At 42.4% G+C, this 17159-nt stretch overlaps 1 protein-coding gene across 4 annotated transcripts in view; it reads left to right on the plus strand.

The window, feature by feature from the left end:
• Positions 1–17159, plus strand: part of BMPER (BMP binding endothelial regulator) — a 177140-nt gene that overhangs the window by 84147 nt on the left and 75834 nt on the right. For 2 of the 4 annotated variants that reach the window (XM_053409549.1, XM_053409550.1), the window contains 3 exons: positions 6491–6590; positions 13497–13606; positions 15959–16099. In XM_053409549.1, the coding sequence (XP_053265524.1) occupies positions 6491–6590; positions 13497–13606; positions 15959–16099 (351 nt within the window). Of the gene's footprint in view, positions 1–6490; positions 6591–12805; positions 12891–13496; positions 13607–15958; positions 16100–17159 lie in introns of all 4 variants that reach the window. The other 2 variants (XM_053409547.1, XM_053409548.1) reach the window with 2 other exon arrangements.

Here is a 17159-nt window from a genome sequence, read left to right on the forward strand (position 1 = left end):
AGGTTTTGGTATAGCTTCAGTCTCCTCTCCAAATATTGTCGCCAGACTTGGCACAAGGGTTCCTGAGGTAGGGTGGCAGCCTTTGTCGTTGTTTGTGGACTGGGCACAGTTTTAAATCAAGTGGGTGGCCCAAAGCATCAGTTTGTCATGTTTCTGCTCATTTTTCGGCATAGGTTTGGCGGCCTTTCGAGATAATGTCACCATTCTTGGCACAGTGGTTCCCAAGGTGGGGGCAGTGGACTTTGTTGCCATTGGGTTGTTGGGCACCATTGTGAATCAAGATGGTGGAATGAAACATGACTTTGGTATGACTGCACCCAGTTTTTGGTTTGATGCATCCAAATTCACACATTACACTATTCATTCCAAAAACACAATATTCTCAGAATGTTAAAGTAAACTGTAGTATAATTTTAGACAGTCAACTGATTGAGAAGGTGAACATACAAACGATGGGAATTTTGTATTACAGTGAGGTGGATTTCTTGGTGCCAGTAAGAATAAGTTTGTTCTAATTTAGTGCAAAAGTGCTTAGAAAAGCCAACAGTCTGGCATTCAAAATGCTCCTCTTTATCTAAAAGAAGCCCTGCTTTATTACTTATGAGTGATGGCCAAGGATTTCTAGATGTTGATTTCTAGTAACTTTTCATGTTGAAGTAATATTTCGTTGTGCACATTATACTCAGTATTTAACTAAGTCTTTGTGTAAGATAAATACCCTTGCGGGCTGAATTCAAAAGTGGGCAAGATGGGTGGGTGCATACATTTTCTTTCTATTTCTGCCATCTGTTTACCACCACTCCTCCTTGCCATCCACATTAAATTAGGGCAAGGGCTACATGTGGCCCTAAAGTCGCAAGTTGCCCTGCGCTTCCCTAAATCATAGTTACAACTTACCACATTTTTTTAATGCCAGAGGAGGAGACAGGAGCTCATAGTCCTGAGGCTCATTCACATAGCACTGAACTAGGGTTTAGCATTACAGCTCAATATGACATTTGGCTCTTGAAAACAATTAAATAGAAAGCTTTTGTGTATTTGGTAGTGGAACAGGCTTAGAGGCTATCAAGCATTTTCAATTATTCCGAGTGCCCCTCTTTAATTTAATTCATGAAGGCTCTTCATTAGTAAGCATGAATTTCAAGGTTATGAACATGAAGTTATTCTCTGCACCCATGGGCATATGTAGGAAGCCAAAACAAAAACCCCACCTATCTTATATAATTATGCAATTTGTATTGTCTCAACAATTACAAAAAAAAGGAAACTAATTATTGGCGTCTTTTTTCACATGCTGAAATGAGCAAGGGCTCATGGGCTCAATTCTGACACCATACCGCCATAAGACACTTTGACTATTATTTAAGTAATATCTGAATTGACAAGCCAGAAACCATGGTTTGAAGTCAAGTTTGCATTCCTGTGTTTATGCTAACTATGGATTGGCATGATGCCTGAATCAAGAAACCACAGTTATGGTTGTTGTTCTATGCCTTGAGGCTGTTGCTTCACAGAATGAATTCATGAAGCAAAGTGCAAAGAGGGTGAGTGATTTAAGCACACAAGGAAGTGACAATCATGGGGTCCATGATATATGTCTTGTTTTGTCCTAAGCCATAGTTTGGTGTGATATCTGGTAATACTATTGAATTAAAAGAATAACAGATTATACATTGTGCAAAGTGTTACCAGCGGTGAACGGAATATATTAGATTCCTGTGTTGCAGGTTTAATTGAGCTTCTTTGCTAAGAGGAAATTCTTTGACATCATTACGATGTACTTTGGCTAAAAGCCTGACATGCTGAAGTGTATTTTTGTGATCTCAGGAAGCACAGCCCCTGGAAACTAGAATAGATGACAAACAGCAGCATTGATTTGGCCCTTGGCACCACACACTTCAGCATGTTTGCCGGTTGTTAAGAAGGAAGATGGCTGCAATTCAGTGGATTCTTTTGATCTGAATTACTAGCTGATGGACGGTACAAAAATTCATTGCAGCTGGATGCACCTATAAAAGCTTAATTCCAAAAGAGGAACCAGTCTATAATTACTTGGGGTTCTAATGTCCCAAGAATTTTACATTACACAGACACGGAAGGAACCTTGTATGAAACCTGGCGGTGTGTCCTGTCACACGATTTTTTCAAATGTTTAACTTTTATATTTATAACACCAAAACTTACAGAACATATTTTAACATTTTGGATGCTGCAATTTCCTATTTTTTAATGTGTCATACATCATCTAGATTTAGCACACCCACACGAAGTTGTGAGTTCCCGCTCCCGAATAAAATAGATGGTATTAGGCTAGCTAGGTACAGTGTAGTTAGTGAGGCAATCATTTTTTTAACTTAACCATTTCCAGGTACTACAACAGCATAAATAACATTGCAAGTAATGGATAACACATGGAAAGGAGGATGAATCAAAATAATCTTGGCAAGCCCTGGCGCAAGAGTTTGTCCATTTGATTTCTGCTCTTCCCTTTGTGCCATATTCATGACATGCACACGAGGCTTCAATCCCACCAAAGAGACGCAAAGGCACTTTCTATTTCAGTGTGAAAAAGCTCTCAGCTCTACTGTTAAGTTCAAATTCAGTATGCCCCAACAAATAATAACATAGTTCAGATTTATAGCTACAGTGGCTGTATAACTGAATAACTAATATGTTTGGATTGGACTGGTGAGGAAAATTTCCCCCTTTTCACCATTTGGTAAATGCTGAGGTAAGAAACATTTGGTTCAAACTGGTCCTCTTTTGGAATTAAACTTTTTATAGGTGCATCCAGCTTTTTAAGGCTCCTCTTTGAAAACAATTGCAAAAGTATTGCTTATTCTCTTGTAATGTTGGATCACCCTCATAATATTCCCTCGGTATTATTGGGGCAGGAGGAAGATGTAATAAGCAGAAAGGTTTGAAGTTGACATGCTCCCTGTTTTGCTAGCTGTTGTCATTCTTAAAAAAAACTTCCAACAGATAATTTATCACTGGGGCCTGAATGATCAAGGCCGCATATGCACTATATACTTAGAGTAGCGTCATACCACTTTAAACAGCCATGGCTTCCCCAAAGAATCTTGGGAAGTGTATGTTATGTACTGAAGTTCCCACCCTGGGCCAGCAGGGGGATACTGTAGATAGTTATGCAAATGAAGAATCGAAAGTGCCATTCAGTGATTGGATAGTTTTAGAAAGTTGTTACAGTAACAAGGTACTGGAGCTCTATATAAGCAGGCTGAGTGAGCCCTTCAGCTCAGTTCAGTTCTGGCATCAGAATAAAGAAGAGCTGTTTGAAGAATCGCTGTGTCGTCTGATATGTTTGCCCACAACTTAACAGTGTAGTTTGTGCAGGGTGCTGAGAGCTACAATTCCCAGAAGGGTTGATTGCCCCAACACCAGATGGAGGGGCAAAGACTCACCGTCTTCTTCAAACCACTGAAGGTGTCTCTCGCTTGACCTACCTGCTCCTTCGGATAACCTCATCACTTATGCATCACAAAAAAACCTTTTGGGCATGGTGCCTGTTTCTAGGTTTCTCCCGTGAGCAATTGGACCATTTTTCAAAAGTTGTAGGTTTCGTTCTCTGATAACCGCACCTGCACATTCTTGAAAAAGAAAAAAGGGGGGGGGAATCTGTTCTCTGAGCTGCCTAAGTGGAAAAAAATCATTTCAGAGTTTCCTGACTGATTCATAATTCAGAGCAGCAGTTTCAGACCGCAATATACTTTGCATCCCTGGATGCTATGTTGAAAGGATTATGAGCGCAGGCCTAAAGCTGTGTGCATTCAGGATGTTTCAGCAGCCCCCCTTAGGGCAAGTTGGAGGGGGGAAAGAAAGGCTGTGTTCTTTTCAGACAGTGCAGTGTCTGAAAATCTTATTAAAGTGTGCGTATGCAGTAAAGATAATGCTTTATTTTGGGTATTGGTATTAACATTAGAATTAAAACGTCTCAGTAAACTCATCACACACCACAGCTTCCTCCTCTGTGCTCTAGAGAGGTAGAGCATTTATATTACTTGTCTCTCAAGAGAGTTTAGAGAGAGATCCTGAATGCATGGGGCTGTGGACAACTCATAATTCTTTCATGCCTCTAGGAGTGCAGAGTTTATTGCTGGCTGCTTGTGCTGCTTTAAATTATAAACTATACAGGAAATTTAAATGAGACGATCTGGAGCAAAGATTTCTTTCTTTCTTTTTTTTAATATGAGTTGATTGCAGTCCTTTGTGGGAGACACAGAACAGGTTTTGCTGCAGCGGAGGTTGCTGCTGCTCATTCATTCATAGCCATCGTCCATTTATTGTCTTCTGAAATGAGAAACAAAAGCCACACCGAAACAGAATACAGTGGACGCCAATCGGCTGGCTGGGGGGGCGTGGCCTGCCCTATTTAGGGCCGGCGCAGAGGGGGCTCGCCCTCTTTTCGCCGGCTAGCCCCCACGTTTTCCCACCCCCCTCCCTTTAGGTGGGTATTAGGTAGGTCTCTGACTTTGCTATGGACTTCGGTCTGTCGCCGCAAGGGGCATGGTAGGAATTTTTCCCAATTGGCGATTTACAGCCTTTGGTTTTTCGCCTACCTCGTAGCAACTCGTCACAACTCCTTATGGAGGTGAGGGCCAAAGGCACGCCCCAGAGCGGTGACCCGGGGGAGCTCCTAGTCGACGTGCCTCGGCAGGAGACTCCCCCGATATAGTGTTAACCCTTCCCCGTGTCTCCAGCAAATGGGCTGGAGCCGGATAGTCGATAGGACCAATGCCTAAGCCAATGCCTCTCATTCCTGAATTCAATAAAGTTGTGGCCTAATTTGCCCATTTAACCTTAAATTATGGTGTCTCGTCTCTTTATTTTCCTGGTGGGGGGCGGGAACTCGCCATGCAACCCGCAGCGTTCACAACCTGCAGTGGCGCGTCTGCGCACGCGCAGGTTGCGATTCGGCACTTCTGCGCATGTGCGACTGCCGAAACCTAGAAGTATCCCGTTCCGGAACTTCCGGGTTTCAGCGCGTCCGTAACCTGAAAAAATGCAACCTGAAGCATCTGTAACCCGAGGTATGACTGTATTGTTTAGGCTGATAGCTCTGTTTGGTAGTAGAGACAATCTTTTCTCTGTATGCACAACGCCCAGCAGATGAACTGTGCTTCCTGACTAGGGCCCCTCTGTGCTTATATACTTGTTGATAATATTTCATTTAAAGGGCTGGGTTGGCCAAAACAATATTTCTTTCACAGTTTGACCTTCACCCTCTCTATTTTATTCCCAAGACCTTTATTCTACATTGTACCGTATAACTCCAAGGATAGCTCTTTATTCTTTTAAAAACAGTCTTTCTCAAAATCCGGCCTCGTGTTCCCTTATTATTTTCTCATCTCTCAGTGCCTGCTTCATTACAGCTTATGGGGGATTTTTGCCTTCGTTTTTAGCTCTGTGTTTCCCCTCACAGTGGTAGTATTTAGAGCAGCAATTGACTGGTGTGGAGGCACCAGTCTGCCTCTCCTGTCTTTGGATCCAACTTTCCCTCGGGAGAAGTCACAAGATTATAGAAAGACGGCTTGAAATAAAATAAAGTAACAGTTTCAAACCTGAAACCAAATTTAACTCCTTTTGTAACTCCATGAAAAAAGAAAAGAAAGATTTTAATGGATAACAAAGGTACATGGAACGTCTCTGTTTTCAATTAATAAGAGCAGGTCAGTTACATTTGGTATGAGATGCTGCCAGTGCTTTTGTTCTTAAAAAAAAAAAGTTTAGGGGTACTCTCATTTTGACTCAAGAAAACCACCATTTTATAGTTCAAATTGGGGGAAATAAATATGGTAAATGGACAAAAGTACAAAGATTCACAAAATGTTTAGGGCATAGCTGTCAACCTTTCCTTTTTTTTGTGGGAAATTCCCTTATTCTAGCACCGTTTCCCAATGCTTCCCGTTGCTATCCCGGATTGTTAGATATCCCATAGATTGTCTCTGAGACTGGTGAGGCTGCTGATCCCTTATTTTCAAATCTGAAAGTTGACAGCTATGGTTTAGGGGTATACGTACCCCTGCGCCCCCCCCCCAGAAAAAAAGCACTGGATGCTGCTGTCATAGGCATTGTGAGATTAGGGCAGAGAGAAGGGGGGAGAAAGAAGAGGGAATAACGATATTTCATTCTTTTGCACAGTGTGTGTGCACAGTTTCAGTATCAGTGTCAGGTGGACTCCCAGCATCCATAACAAAGCAAATTATCCAGGATTTTTTTCTAGGAAACTGTGTGTATCATATGTGCTTCATATGGTGTGGATGTTACAATATGCTGAAATGCATTGCATAAGATTTGGCCTATGAAGGCCTTGTTTTTGAAGTGTTTGTATAGGTGAAAATCTCATCTTTCCTGCTGGATGTGTTTTCAATACATTAGCATTGAATTAAAGTGTGTTTAGAGAAGTGTGGCTCAGGCTGCACTGCGTTCTTCAGCTATGCGTTCTCTAACTGACCCTATTTTCTTTTAGGGTGGCAGGACACAGTGCATACAGGAAGTGTGCCCCATTCTTTCATGTCCCCAGCATCTCAGTCATACTCCATCCGGACAGTGTTGCCCAAAATGTTTGGGTGAGTGGTTGTTTAAACAGGCATATTGCATGTACTCTGTACATTTTCTTTCAGACAACTCACAGACACTTGAGGAAGCTTATGCATAGTTATATAGCACAGAAAATTTTTGAAAGAGAACAATTGCATCAAATAAATGGAATATAGTTAGAAAATTATATCTGTTACAATGGTGTTATCATGATTATTTTCATTCCCCCACCCCTGTTTTTCTTTATCGGGAATTAGGCCAAATGTTGGCCACTTAAATTTGGTTTTGTATAGATGTCAGATGTACTATTTACTTTGGAGAATAAATGTGATTATTATGTAGATCTGTTTTTGTTCTCCCCAAATGAGAGCAATGCTGTATGGTATTTTATTTATTTATTAAGACCATCTTAAACCCACCCTTCACCCAATGATCACAGGGTGGGTTAAAATAATATTTAAAAGAGGCAACAACTATCCAATGATTAGAGCAGATAAAACTGTAATACACTTGAAAATGTTTTGCAGAAACAGACTAACATCCAGATGCAACATTAGCAAAGTTGTGGTTTGCTTGGTTGTTGTTTTTTACAGTCAGGTGGTATATAAATTGTATTAGATACATTAATAAAACAGTCGTATTTCTGGGTGGGTTGGGGAAGATTTTCCATAATCAGTGTGTCACTACTCAGATGGCGCTGTCCCATATCACCACCCAGTGTATAGAAATATAGAAATTCTGGAGGTGAGAAAAAAAGGGCTTCCCTTCCGGACTGAAGAATCTGGTGAGGCTGCTGCAGGAAGGCATTTATTCACATTCCTGGTACCACGTTGTTTAAGGTCAACACTGGCACCTTAAATCAGGGGTCGGCAACCCATGGACCGGATGCAGCCCACAAAGACCATTTTACCAGCCCATGAGCTGCCCGCAAACCGAGCCGCCCACTTGGCAAGTCCCCCATGCGCTGCGCTAAACCAGCACAGTGTGGCGTGGGGACTCGTTGACTGGCACCAAAAATGGCGTCTGCGCATGTGCAGATACCCAAAATCGCGTCTGCGCATGTCCAGACGCTGGAAATCGCGCTTGTGCAATCACGATTTTCGGCGTCCCTAAAAATCAGTATATGATCCCTAATAGCTACTCCAGTGAACATTTTAGTGGCAGCCTTCTGTACTAATGATCATTTCTGTACCATCTTTCAATAAAGCCTCTTGCAGAGAGTACATCACAATAATATAAATAGGAGGCTGCCAGGGTGAGAGAAAATGTGGCTAGTCCACTGTATCCATGAATGACTGCAGCTGGAGAATGATCTGAGGCTAGAAAGATGCAGTCTGTGCCACTGAGGCTCCCGGGATGGAGTGACAAAGTTGGATCATGGGTTATCCTCAGAGTACAAATCTGTTCACTTATTTAGTTATTTAATTTATTAAACCACAAATGAGTACAAAACCATTCTTATAACAGTAATCAATTTACAAAACCAACTGGAGGTGACGAATTCTTTCCTTGCGTTCAAAAATGGTATATAGAGTGAGGGTTGGGGTCAGTTAAATAGTTCTGCTAGCAAGAGGCAGAGCAATGACTCTTGCTAGCGCAACAGGGCTTCCTCCCCTCTCCTCTGCTATGTGACCCCCCCCCCCCGAACAGTGTGTGGCAGGAGGAAGGGGAGGTTGTTCCATCAGAAAAGCAGATATGCTTGCTCTGATAGAACATTTGTTTTAGTGTGATATTGAATTATTCCCTGAATTTGTGAAATCGGCTGACTGCTGTGCAGACTAGATGATCCATGGGATCCCTTCAAACTCTGTGATTATATCAGTATTCCAATAAGGATCTCCACAACTTGCATTGGGTGGGGGGGGGGGAAGCATATCAGCTCAGTTGGTTAGGGCATAGTGCTGATAACGCCAAGGTTGCAGGTTTGGTCCCCATATGGGACAGTTGCATATTTGTGCATTGCATGGGGTTGTACTAGATGATCCTCAGAGTCCCTTCCAACTCTAAAATTCTGTGATTCTACGTGCTAATGGTAATTGCCTTTACATCCTGTGTGCTAGTTAGACTCTTCCAATATTGCAGCTGTACTTCCAGAAAAGTACAGCTAACCCCATTGAGAAAAGGCTGCCTACCCAGTTCCCTGACCCAAGAACTACCACCCCACAGCTCTTCCATCTTGTTGGGATCACCCTGAGTTTGTTGGCCTTTATCCACTACTCTCCCCATCCAACACCTGCAAGACATCCCCGTGGCTCCAGTGATAATGAGAATAGAGTCCTTGACATCAGCATATAGCTGATGCCACTCCCCAAACCCAGCACTACTCCAGAGGAGCATCTCTTGAACTGGGCCAGGCATCGCCTACATGGCATTTTCCAGGTGTTGTTGTAATACAGCTCCCATTATCTCCGACTATTGGCAGTGATTTGCTGGGGATGATGAAAGTTGTAGGTCTAGTTGTAGCATCTTGTTAGCTGCTGCTGAACTGGTGGTGCATGTGCTCTAGGTGGCAAAATGGCTTGCTTCTAGATGTACCTGCAGTATAAAAGGGAGATGGAATGATATAACTGGCTTTTGGGAGGATACAACAATGCAAGAGGCTTTGTTAGTGAACAAGCTAGATAACTCATTTATTGTTTCCAGCCTCGCCAGACCAATATAATGTGCTTTCATGCAATGCACGGCAATGCAAAGGATGTGTTGTCCCATATGGGATTTCTGAACATCTTGAACTGATTTTCATAGGACAGTCTTGGCGTTGACTGGGATTTTTCATATCCTGCAAGACTTGGCTGGCATGCCATAAAAGTTGTACTGAATTATCTTCTGGGCTGGTGCACATCATCACTTTGTGATTACTGCTTTCTAACTCAAAACATTACATCAAGGAGATTGTTCTGCAGGATGTACAGAGCCGTTTTTAAAGACGTGTGCTTGTTGTAAGAATTGGCAATATCATTGCAGGTGGGGATTATTCAAACGTCTGTTCACAGTAGATGAGATTTGTTAAAGGCACACTGACTCCAAACCAAAATGTGACAAATATACTATAAACCAGACTCTGACAGAGCACTTGTCTTATACCAAGCACACAGACTCAAGTGCTGAAATATATTAGCTTCAGCACGAATATAAGTGCTGTAATATACATATAAGAACTTTGCACATCCAGGGTTGTCTCCATTCTCTTCAGTTCAATGAGAGGGCCTCTTTTCCCAAGAAGCTCTCAGTGGTCTGTCAAAGCTCTGTGGGATGTGTTGTTGATTCTAAAAGATGTAGTTTTAAGCGAGAGAGTTCCCTAACCTTTAGTCCATGATAGCATACCTAAAAGTCTAATCGGATGTGAAACCTCAGCTTCTCAGACTAAACCCCTTCAATTTTTCATGTGAACACCTCTAAACCATATTTAGCATGAGTTTTATTCTAGCGCCACCATCTTCTCTTCTCTTCTCTTTGCTTCTCTTCTCATGTGGCCAAGAGAGGACCAACTGGGAGATGCCTGCCTATTCTGCAGCATCTGGGTTTCATCAGGAGTTGGCTCAGAGAACAGTCTGCAGTCAGGAAAAAGGAAGTACTTCTTCACACAGCACAAAGTTAATGGGATTTGCTGCCACAAGATGCGGTGACTGCCACCAGTTGAGATGGATTTGAAAGTGGATTAGAAAAAATGGAGGATGAAGCTATCAGTGGGCACTTGTCATAATGGCTGGACACTGCCTCCAAATTCGGAGGCAGTGAGCCTCTGGATACCAATTGCTGGTTAACAACTGTGGAGAAGGACTAATGCCTTCAAGTTCTGCCTCTGGCCTTCCCAGAAACATCTGGTTGGCCACTGAGATGGGCTTTTGGTCTAATCCAACAGGAATCTTCTTTTTCTAGCTCGTTGTGGAAGATCTTTCCACCTTCCTCAGACTTTGCCTCCAGATTCTTAGAAGAGAGGCAAGTGTCCCTGTCCCCAGAGATTTTTCATACTGCAGCCAATTCTCTTTTCCATTCCAGTGCAATACAGCAGATGTGTTTGTGGGCTTGTGTGAGGCAGTAGGATGGGGATGAAATCTGGAAAACAGGTGTGAGGGAGAACAAGTTTTGAGGTGGCAAGCAAATGTGTCTCCTCTCAATTGTTTCCAGATATTACATACATAGTTATATCTAAATCCTCTCCAACACATCTGCTGTGTTGTGATGGTTCTGTTACAAGACAACCTGTAAAGGCTATTGGCCTGTTGTGTTATGTTAGTACTGCTACCCAAACCCTTAACAATCTTTACAACAACCCATCCAATAATTAGGTCAGAGTAATGATTCACCCAGGAATTATCTGATTTTATTCATAATCCTAATAGAGGGTTGAATCCAGACTTCCCATCATGTGCAGAGTAGACCCATAGGTATAAATGGGGCTTAAGTCATGACCGATTTAAATCCTACTGGTATCAGCATGTCTGCTTTAAGTATGACAAAATCATAGAGTTCAGAGTGAGCTCTTAATTTTGAAATGAAACTTTTGAAAGCAAAAAATACTTATTGGTACAGTATAGTTGTGCATGCTAATCATCTCTAGAAAGCCCAGCCATTTAAAAGTTTATTTCCAGGTAGTTTAGTAGCACTGGTGTAACTGAACCCTTGGGGAAGCTGCAGTCACTTTGCCTTCTTTCCTCAATCTGTAAAATGGGAATAAATCTACATTAAAATGTTGTCTTTATCTGTCTGTACTTCAGTCCTGAAATGGCAGTACTTGTCAAAAATGATGACAAGTATGAGGTTAATCAGATATAAGGGTTGTCTTGTATGACCTTAGAGTTTTACATCTTCATGAAACAAAACAAAATTCTTAGTAAAGAGCATGGAAGCACATTTTAAAGTTAGGCCAAGCCATAAAACATGGGTTTTGTGTGTATGAAACCCAGGTCCAATTCTTGGCTTCTCCTAAACTAAGACAACTCCATTGTTGCAATACATTTTTTGTTTTGTTTTTATGGGATATTAATCATACATTTGTAGAAATTGTTTTATTGTGTTTAGTGTTTGTAGAGATGTTTTTAATTGTTTTTAGAACTTGTGGGGGGGTTGTACTTTATCTAATTTTTTATCTTGTTTTACACTGCTTCCTTTGGTTGCAGGCTGTGAAGCAGTCCATAAATGGGTTAGTTGGTCAATCACCGTATTTTTTGCACCATAACATTCACTTTTTTCCTCCTAGAAAGTAAGGGGAAATGTCTGTGCATGTTATGGAGCGAATGCCTACGGGTGGCGGGGGGGATCTGCTGCAGTCATGAGCAGAGGATCCATGGTTCCCCTTCCTTCCCTCCTCCGTGGCTCGCTTTGAAACAGCAAAGCAGGAGAAGAGCTGCGGAGTGGGGAGGAGAGAAGGACAGAGAGCCTGCTTCTTTAAAGGAGCAAAGCGGGAGGGGAGAGGAGCCTTCTTTCCTTATACCCCTCTTCTTCATTGTTAGCAGCATCCTTCTCCACCCACCCCACACGTGTTTCTTCTCCCCTTAAACTCCTCTCCTGCATTATTAGCAGCATCCTTCTCCACCCACCCCACGCGTGCTCCTTGTCCTTTGAGTGCTTTTCCTTCCTTCCCCACTTAAAACGTGGTTACAAAGCACGGATCCACATGGATCCTCAGGATTTTTGCACTGGGTCACCCCAAATTCACCATCAGATCACATAGCATGTCCATGGCTACATCTTGCACCAAAAAAATCACGCACCCACTGTTGCCTGGGGCCACAGTGGTGCAAAAACGTGGTTACAAAGCATGGATCCACATGGATCCTCAGGATTTTTGCATTGGGCTACTCCAAACTCACTGTCAGATCACATGTCTGTGGCCATAGCATGAACCACAAAAATCATATATCCACTGTTTCGTTTAGAATATTTTTTTTCTTGTTTTCCTCCTCTAAAAACTATGTGCGTGTTATGGTCTGGTGCGTGTTATAGAGCAAAAAATACGGTAATTAAAAGTGAGACCTGCAGCTAAATGTTGCAGTGTATAGTGTTCCTGTCCTAGATATTCCATTCCACTAACCCTCCCTTCGGGTTTCCCATATTCATCTTCAAAAGTCAGTTTGGGTTCCCCACATTAGCTGCCCCCCCACAAAAATATAAATAAATTGTGGTTCTTTAAACCTTGGGGTTTCACCAAGCTTATTGATGTCTCTTTCTTGTGGGTGATGCCATTTTGGCCACATGAGGACTGGTACCCAGATAATTGAGTTTACTATTATTTTTCAAACAGATCTCTGGCAGCAGGGCTAGGAAAACCCTCTACCTGACCCTCAGAAGTGCCACTGGCCATGGGCTAGATGGATCAATAGTCTTATGTGATTATCATTTATCCATACATTTATTTATTTAAACTTTTTAGTCGCTTGTCACCCGAAGGTCTCCAAGTGACCCAGCAAAGAAAAATATACAGTACATAATACCATAGGGAGGAAGAGGGGGAATCATCTAATACATTAATATTTGATATGACATCCATGGAAAAATACATACCAGCCATGTAAATAGTAGTAAACAATATTAACAATACTCAAATAATAAATAGAGCAATACTCTGACCTGCTAATTAGCAAATGAACAAAAATTCAGTTCCCTCTATTCAAAAAATCATTCACATTGAATCAACAATTTCCCCCATTGAACCTAGAAGTCTAGTGTCAAGGCAAGCTGTTACAAATAAGTAGTTTAGAATCCCTCCACTCCACAAGTTTTATAGAGATTTGCCAACATTGTTTTATAGTCCCCTATCTTTGCCTCAGGTAATTGGTAATTTCTTCAAAAAAGGATAAAAAGCAAATCCTGTATAAATGGATTAAAACAGAACAATCCAGTCAATAATAGTTTGCAGATGAGCAATAGCTATCTTTGTTGATGATGCAGCTCCCTTTAAATCACATTCTTTTTCCTGTGTTTGTATTTCCCAGGGCAGAGGAAAGTGTTTGATCTCCCATTTGGAAGCTGCCTCTTTCACAGCGATGTTTATGACAACGGAGCCTCTTTTGCATACGACAATTGTACTAAGTGTACCTGCAGGGTGAGTAGGTAGTAAACCCTTCTTCATGTCATTTTCATGGTACAGCAGTGATACTTTTATAGTTTGGGGGCTTCAGTGCTTGCTCCCGTTGACTTTCAGATGCATCTCTTAGTAAAGTAACATCATCTGAAGCCCTTCTTGTGCCTCCTCCGTGAGAAGCCCGGAAGGTGGCAACAGGAGAACGGGCTTCCCAGAAGATTGGAAAAAATTCAAGGACTATTTACAGAAATATTGTAAAATTTAAGAAAGTTAGATGGTGCTGGATTGAAATTGAGAGGTTTCTAGCTGTAATGATATATAAGAACATAGATGGGGGGGAAAAGGGTTTGAAAAATAAGGTAATGTTACAAGCTGTAATGCTTTAAATGAAGGATTTGCTGAACAAATAATCTTAATTGGGATACAAGAAGGAGAAGTATGAGGAGGTCTGAGAAATTTGTAATTTAAAAGTATGGTTTATGAATTTTATGTTTTTGTTTAATGTTTCTGTTTGTTTTGTTTTTGTTTGTTTGTTTTAAAAATTGGAAAATTTAATAAATATTCTATATATAAAAAAAGAGAGAACGGGCTTCCCATTTGTGCAATGCTCTTCCCAAGGAGACTCACCTGGTGCCTTTGTTATATATCTTTAGGCACCAGGCGAAAGCATTCCTCTTCTCCCAGGCCTTTGTCTAATTAAACCATTTATGGTCTTTTAAACTGGGGGTGGGGTACTGTTTTTGTGTGTTACTATGCGTCAGGGAACTGCCATCGGCTCAGGGGGGAGAGGGGAAAAGCCGGATGGATTTCAGAGAGCCCCTAAAGATCGTGGGAAGCAGCTCCTCCTCAGCGGAGGAGAGTAACCACGCCTCCAGTGGAGAGGAGCTGCAGGGCTCGGAGGAGGCGAGGCGGTGCCAGGACACCTTGCCTGGGCAAAGCGGGGAGGAGAGAGGTCCTCCGTTACCCCGGCCCTCCCTGCGCAGTAAGCTTCCGTGCCGAGAGGGGAGGCGCAGACTGGGCGTCAAGAAACTGCTGGGGAAGGTTTAAGGACCGCCCACTCATGGATTCTTCCAGTGAATGAGCCAGCCACGGGAGAGTGGCGCTCTGGACAGATAAAGTTTATTTTGGCATCCAAAGCAAGGCTTCACAGCCAAGCAGGGAGGCATTTGCCTGCTTGCTCTTGAGCAACCCCTTGGAACCCTAACACTATGTTATGTATTTTTGTGTTCTTATGTAAATCACTCTGTGATCCTTGGATGAAGGGTGGTATAGAAATTGTGTGTGTGTGTGTGTACACCCTTGTGCAAATTAATTGAAACAAATAATGTAGTTTATGGTACAAAGCTCACATATACGTACATTAGTAATGGATATGACCTCCGCTATTTTTAAGCAGCATTTGAACAGGGTTTGGCATGGAGTCTACTAGTTTCGAACAGTCACTGTTGATTTTCGGATCCCTGTAGCACACTTGAATCAGTTCCTGAATGAGCTTCTCCATAGTCGTACAGTCTACAGCACAGAGGCGACTTTTGCAAATACAGTGGTACCACTGGTTACAAACGCTTCTGGTTACGAACGCTTCAGGTTACGAGCTCCGCTAACCTGGAAGTAGCTGCTCCTGGTTGCGAACTTTGCCCCAGGATGCGAATGGAAATTGTGTGCTGGAGGGGCGCTCACAGCGGGATGCTCCATTAGCGAAAGCGCACCTCAGGATAAGAACGGTTTTAGCTTAAGAACGGACCTCTGGAACGAATTAAGTTTGTAACCAGAGGTACCACTGTAGCTCACAAATTCTCAATGGGATTTACGCCCGGGGAATTCCCTGGCCGATCAAGTACCTGTATTTGCTGCTCTGCAATGAATTTCTTCACCACTTTCGATGTGTGACAGGGGGCTAGGTCCTGCTGCAATATCACAGTACTGTCAGGATACCTCTTTTCCAGCTCTGGAATAACTCTCTTTTGTAGAACCTCAATATATTGTGGCGAGCGCATCATTCCTTCTATTGGTTGCAGGCTTCCGACACCATAATGATCAACTGACTTTTTGTGTTTGTTTTGAGTACAGGATTACGAGTAAGATAGAAAACATGCTTTGTTTCAATTAATTTGCACAAGATTGTGTGTGTGTGTGTATGGGGTAGGCACAGCCTGAAAGGTTCAGTGTTCCTAGCCATTTTTCTTGTGTCAGTCCCCATACATGTTACATCTGTGTAGATATTCTTACTGTGTTATTGTAGCTTCCATTGTCTCCATAGTGGCATCAGTTTAGCAACCACTTCATGTACCCAGTCACTAATTGAGGAGGGAATGTTATCCTCTTCATCCTCTTATCTGCACCCTCTCTCCCTCCCTTCCTCTTTCCATGTAGGATTCCACTGTGGTGTGTAAGAAGAAATGCTCACCTCCTGGAGATTGCATTAAAGGCAAAGAGCAGTGCTGCAAAGAGTGTGTCTCGTACATGTCCCCAGAGAAAACAAAAGTGTGCAAGTTTGGCAACAAGATCTTCCGGGTAAATGCCCTTTTTTAAAAAAGAAACTGCCCCACACGGGTATCATTGCAACACTTGAGTAATCATCGGGTTGCAATGAATCCAGAGCAGTGGTTTTATCTTTTAGTAGTGCAGAGAGGCTCCCACACAAGGAATTAAAATAAAATAGAAAAAAGATTAGCTTTCTGCAGTCTGGTAAACTGACTCCTTTCTGCCTAGGCAGACAGCCGTGCTGCTTCCCTGTGCTATAAAATGCATTATAATGATGTGATTCAGTTTCCTTAGCACATCCCAATAGCTATAGTAAAGGTACCACATTTTTCGCTCTATAAGACGCACCAGACCACAAGACACACCCAGTTTTTGGAGGAGGAAAACAAGAAAAAAAATATTCTGAATCTCAGAAGCCAGAACAGCAAGAGGGATCGCCGCGCAGTGAAAGCAGCAATCCCTCTTGCTGTTCTGGCTTCTGTGATAGCTGCACAGCCTGCATTCGCTCCATAAGACACACACACATTTCCCCTTACTTTTTAGGAGGGAAAAAGTGAGTCTTATAGAGCAAAAAATACGGTATTTCTCTGTGGCCTCTATAGAGCATGGCTGAATAGACAAAGGCAAAATGGAACCTCTCCTCCCACCCGCAGGTGAGCCAATAGGAGCTGAATTCACCTTTTTGGATATAAAGTACACAGCTATAGATACATGCAGTGCTTCATGAGTTGGGAAGGCATGCGGTATTAATCTACTCCTGCCCTCCTTCTACCCAGGGTCATTGGGGATTCCCTCCCAAAACACTTCCCATATTATTGGGTGCCTGCTTGTTTTTTCAAGCCATGCAGAATTTCTCTCCCCCCCCCCCCGTTGGAACTGATTTCTGACACTGTGTCGACCATCTGTGTGTTGAGAGATCCAGGGATCAGATGAAAAGTTAAATCCCTTATGCACATAGTATTTACTCAGCCAATGCTGCTTTTCATTAATTTGCATTCCCCCCTACACACATTGCACAAAGCTGCACTGTACGTAGGTCCTGGAAACCCTGTTTATAGTCAATTGAAAGGAACTACTCTTCATTCATTCA

Source organism: Podarcis raffonei, chromosome 12 (assembly GCF_027172205.1).
Source record: "Podarcis raffonei isolate rPodRaf1 chromosome 12, rPodRaf1.pri, whole genome shotgun sequence".
Classification (NCBI taxonomy): domain Eukaryota; kingdom Metazoa; phylum Chordata; class Lepidosauria; order Squamata; family Lacertidae; genus Podarcis; species Podarcis raffonei.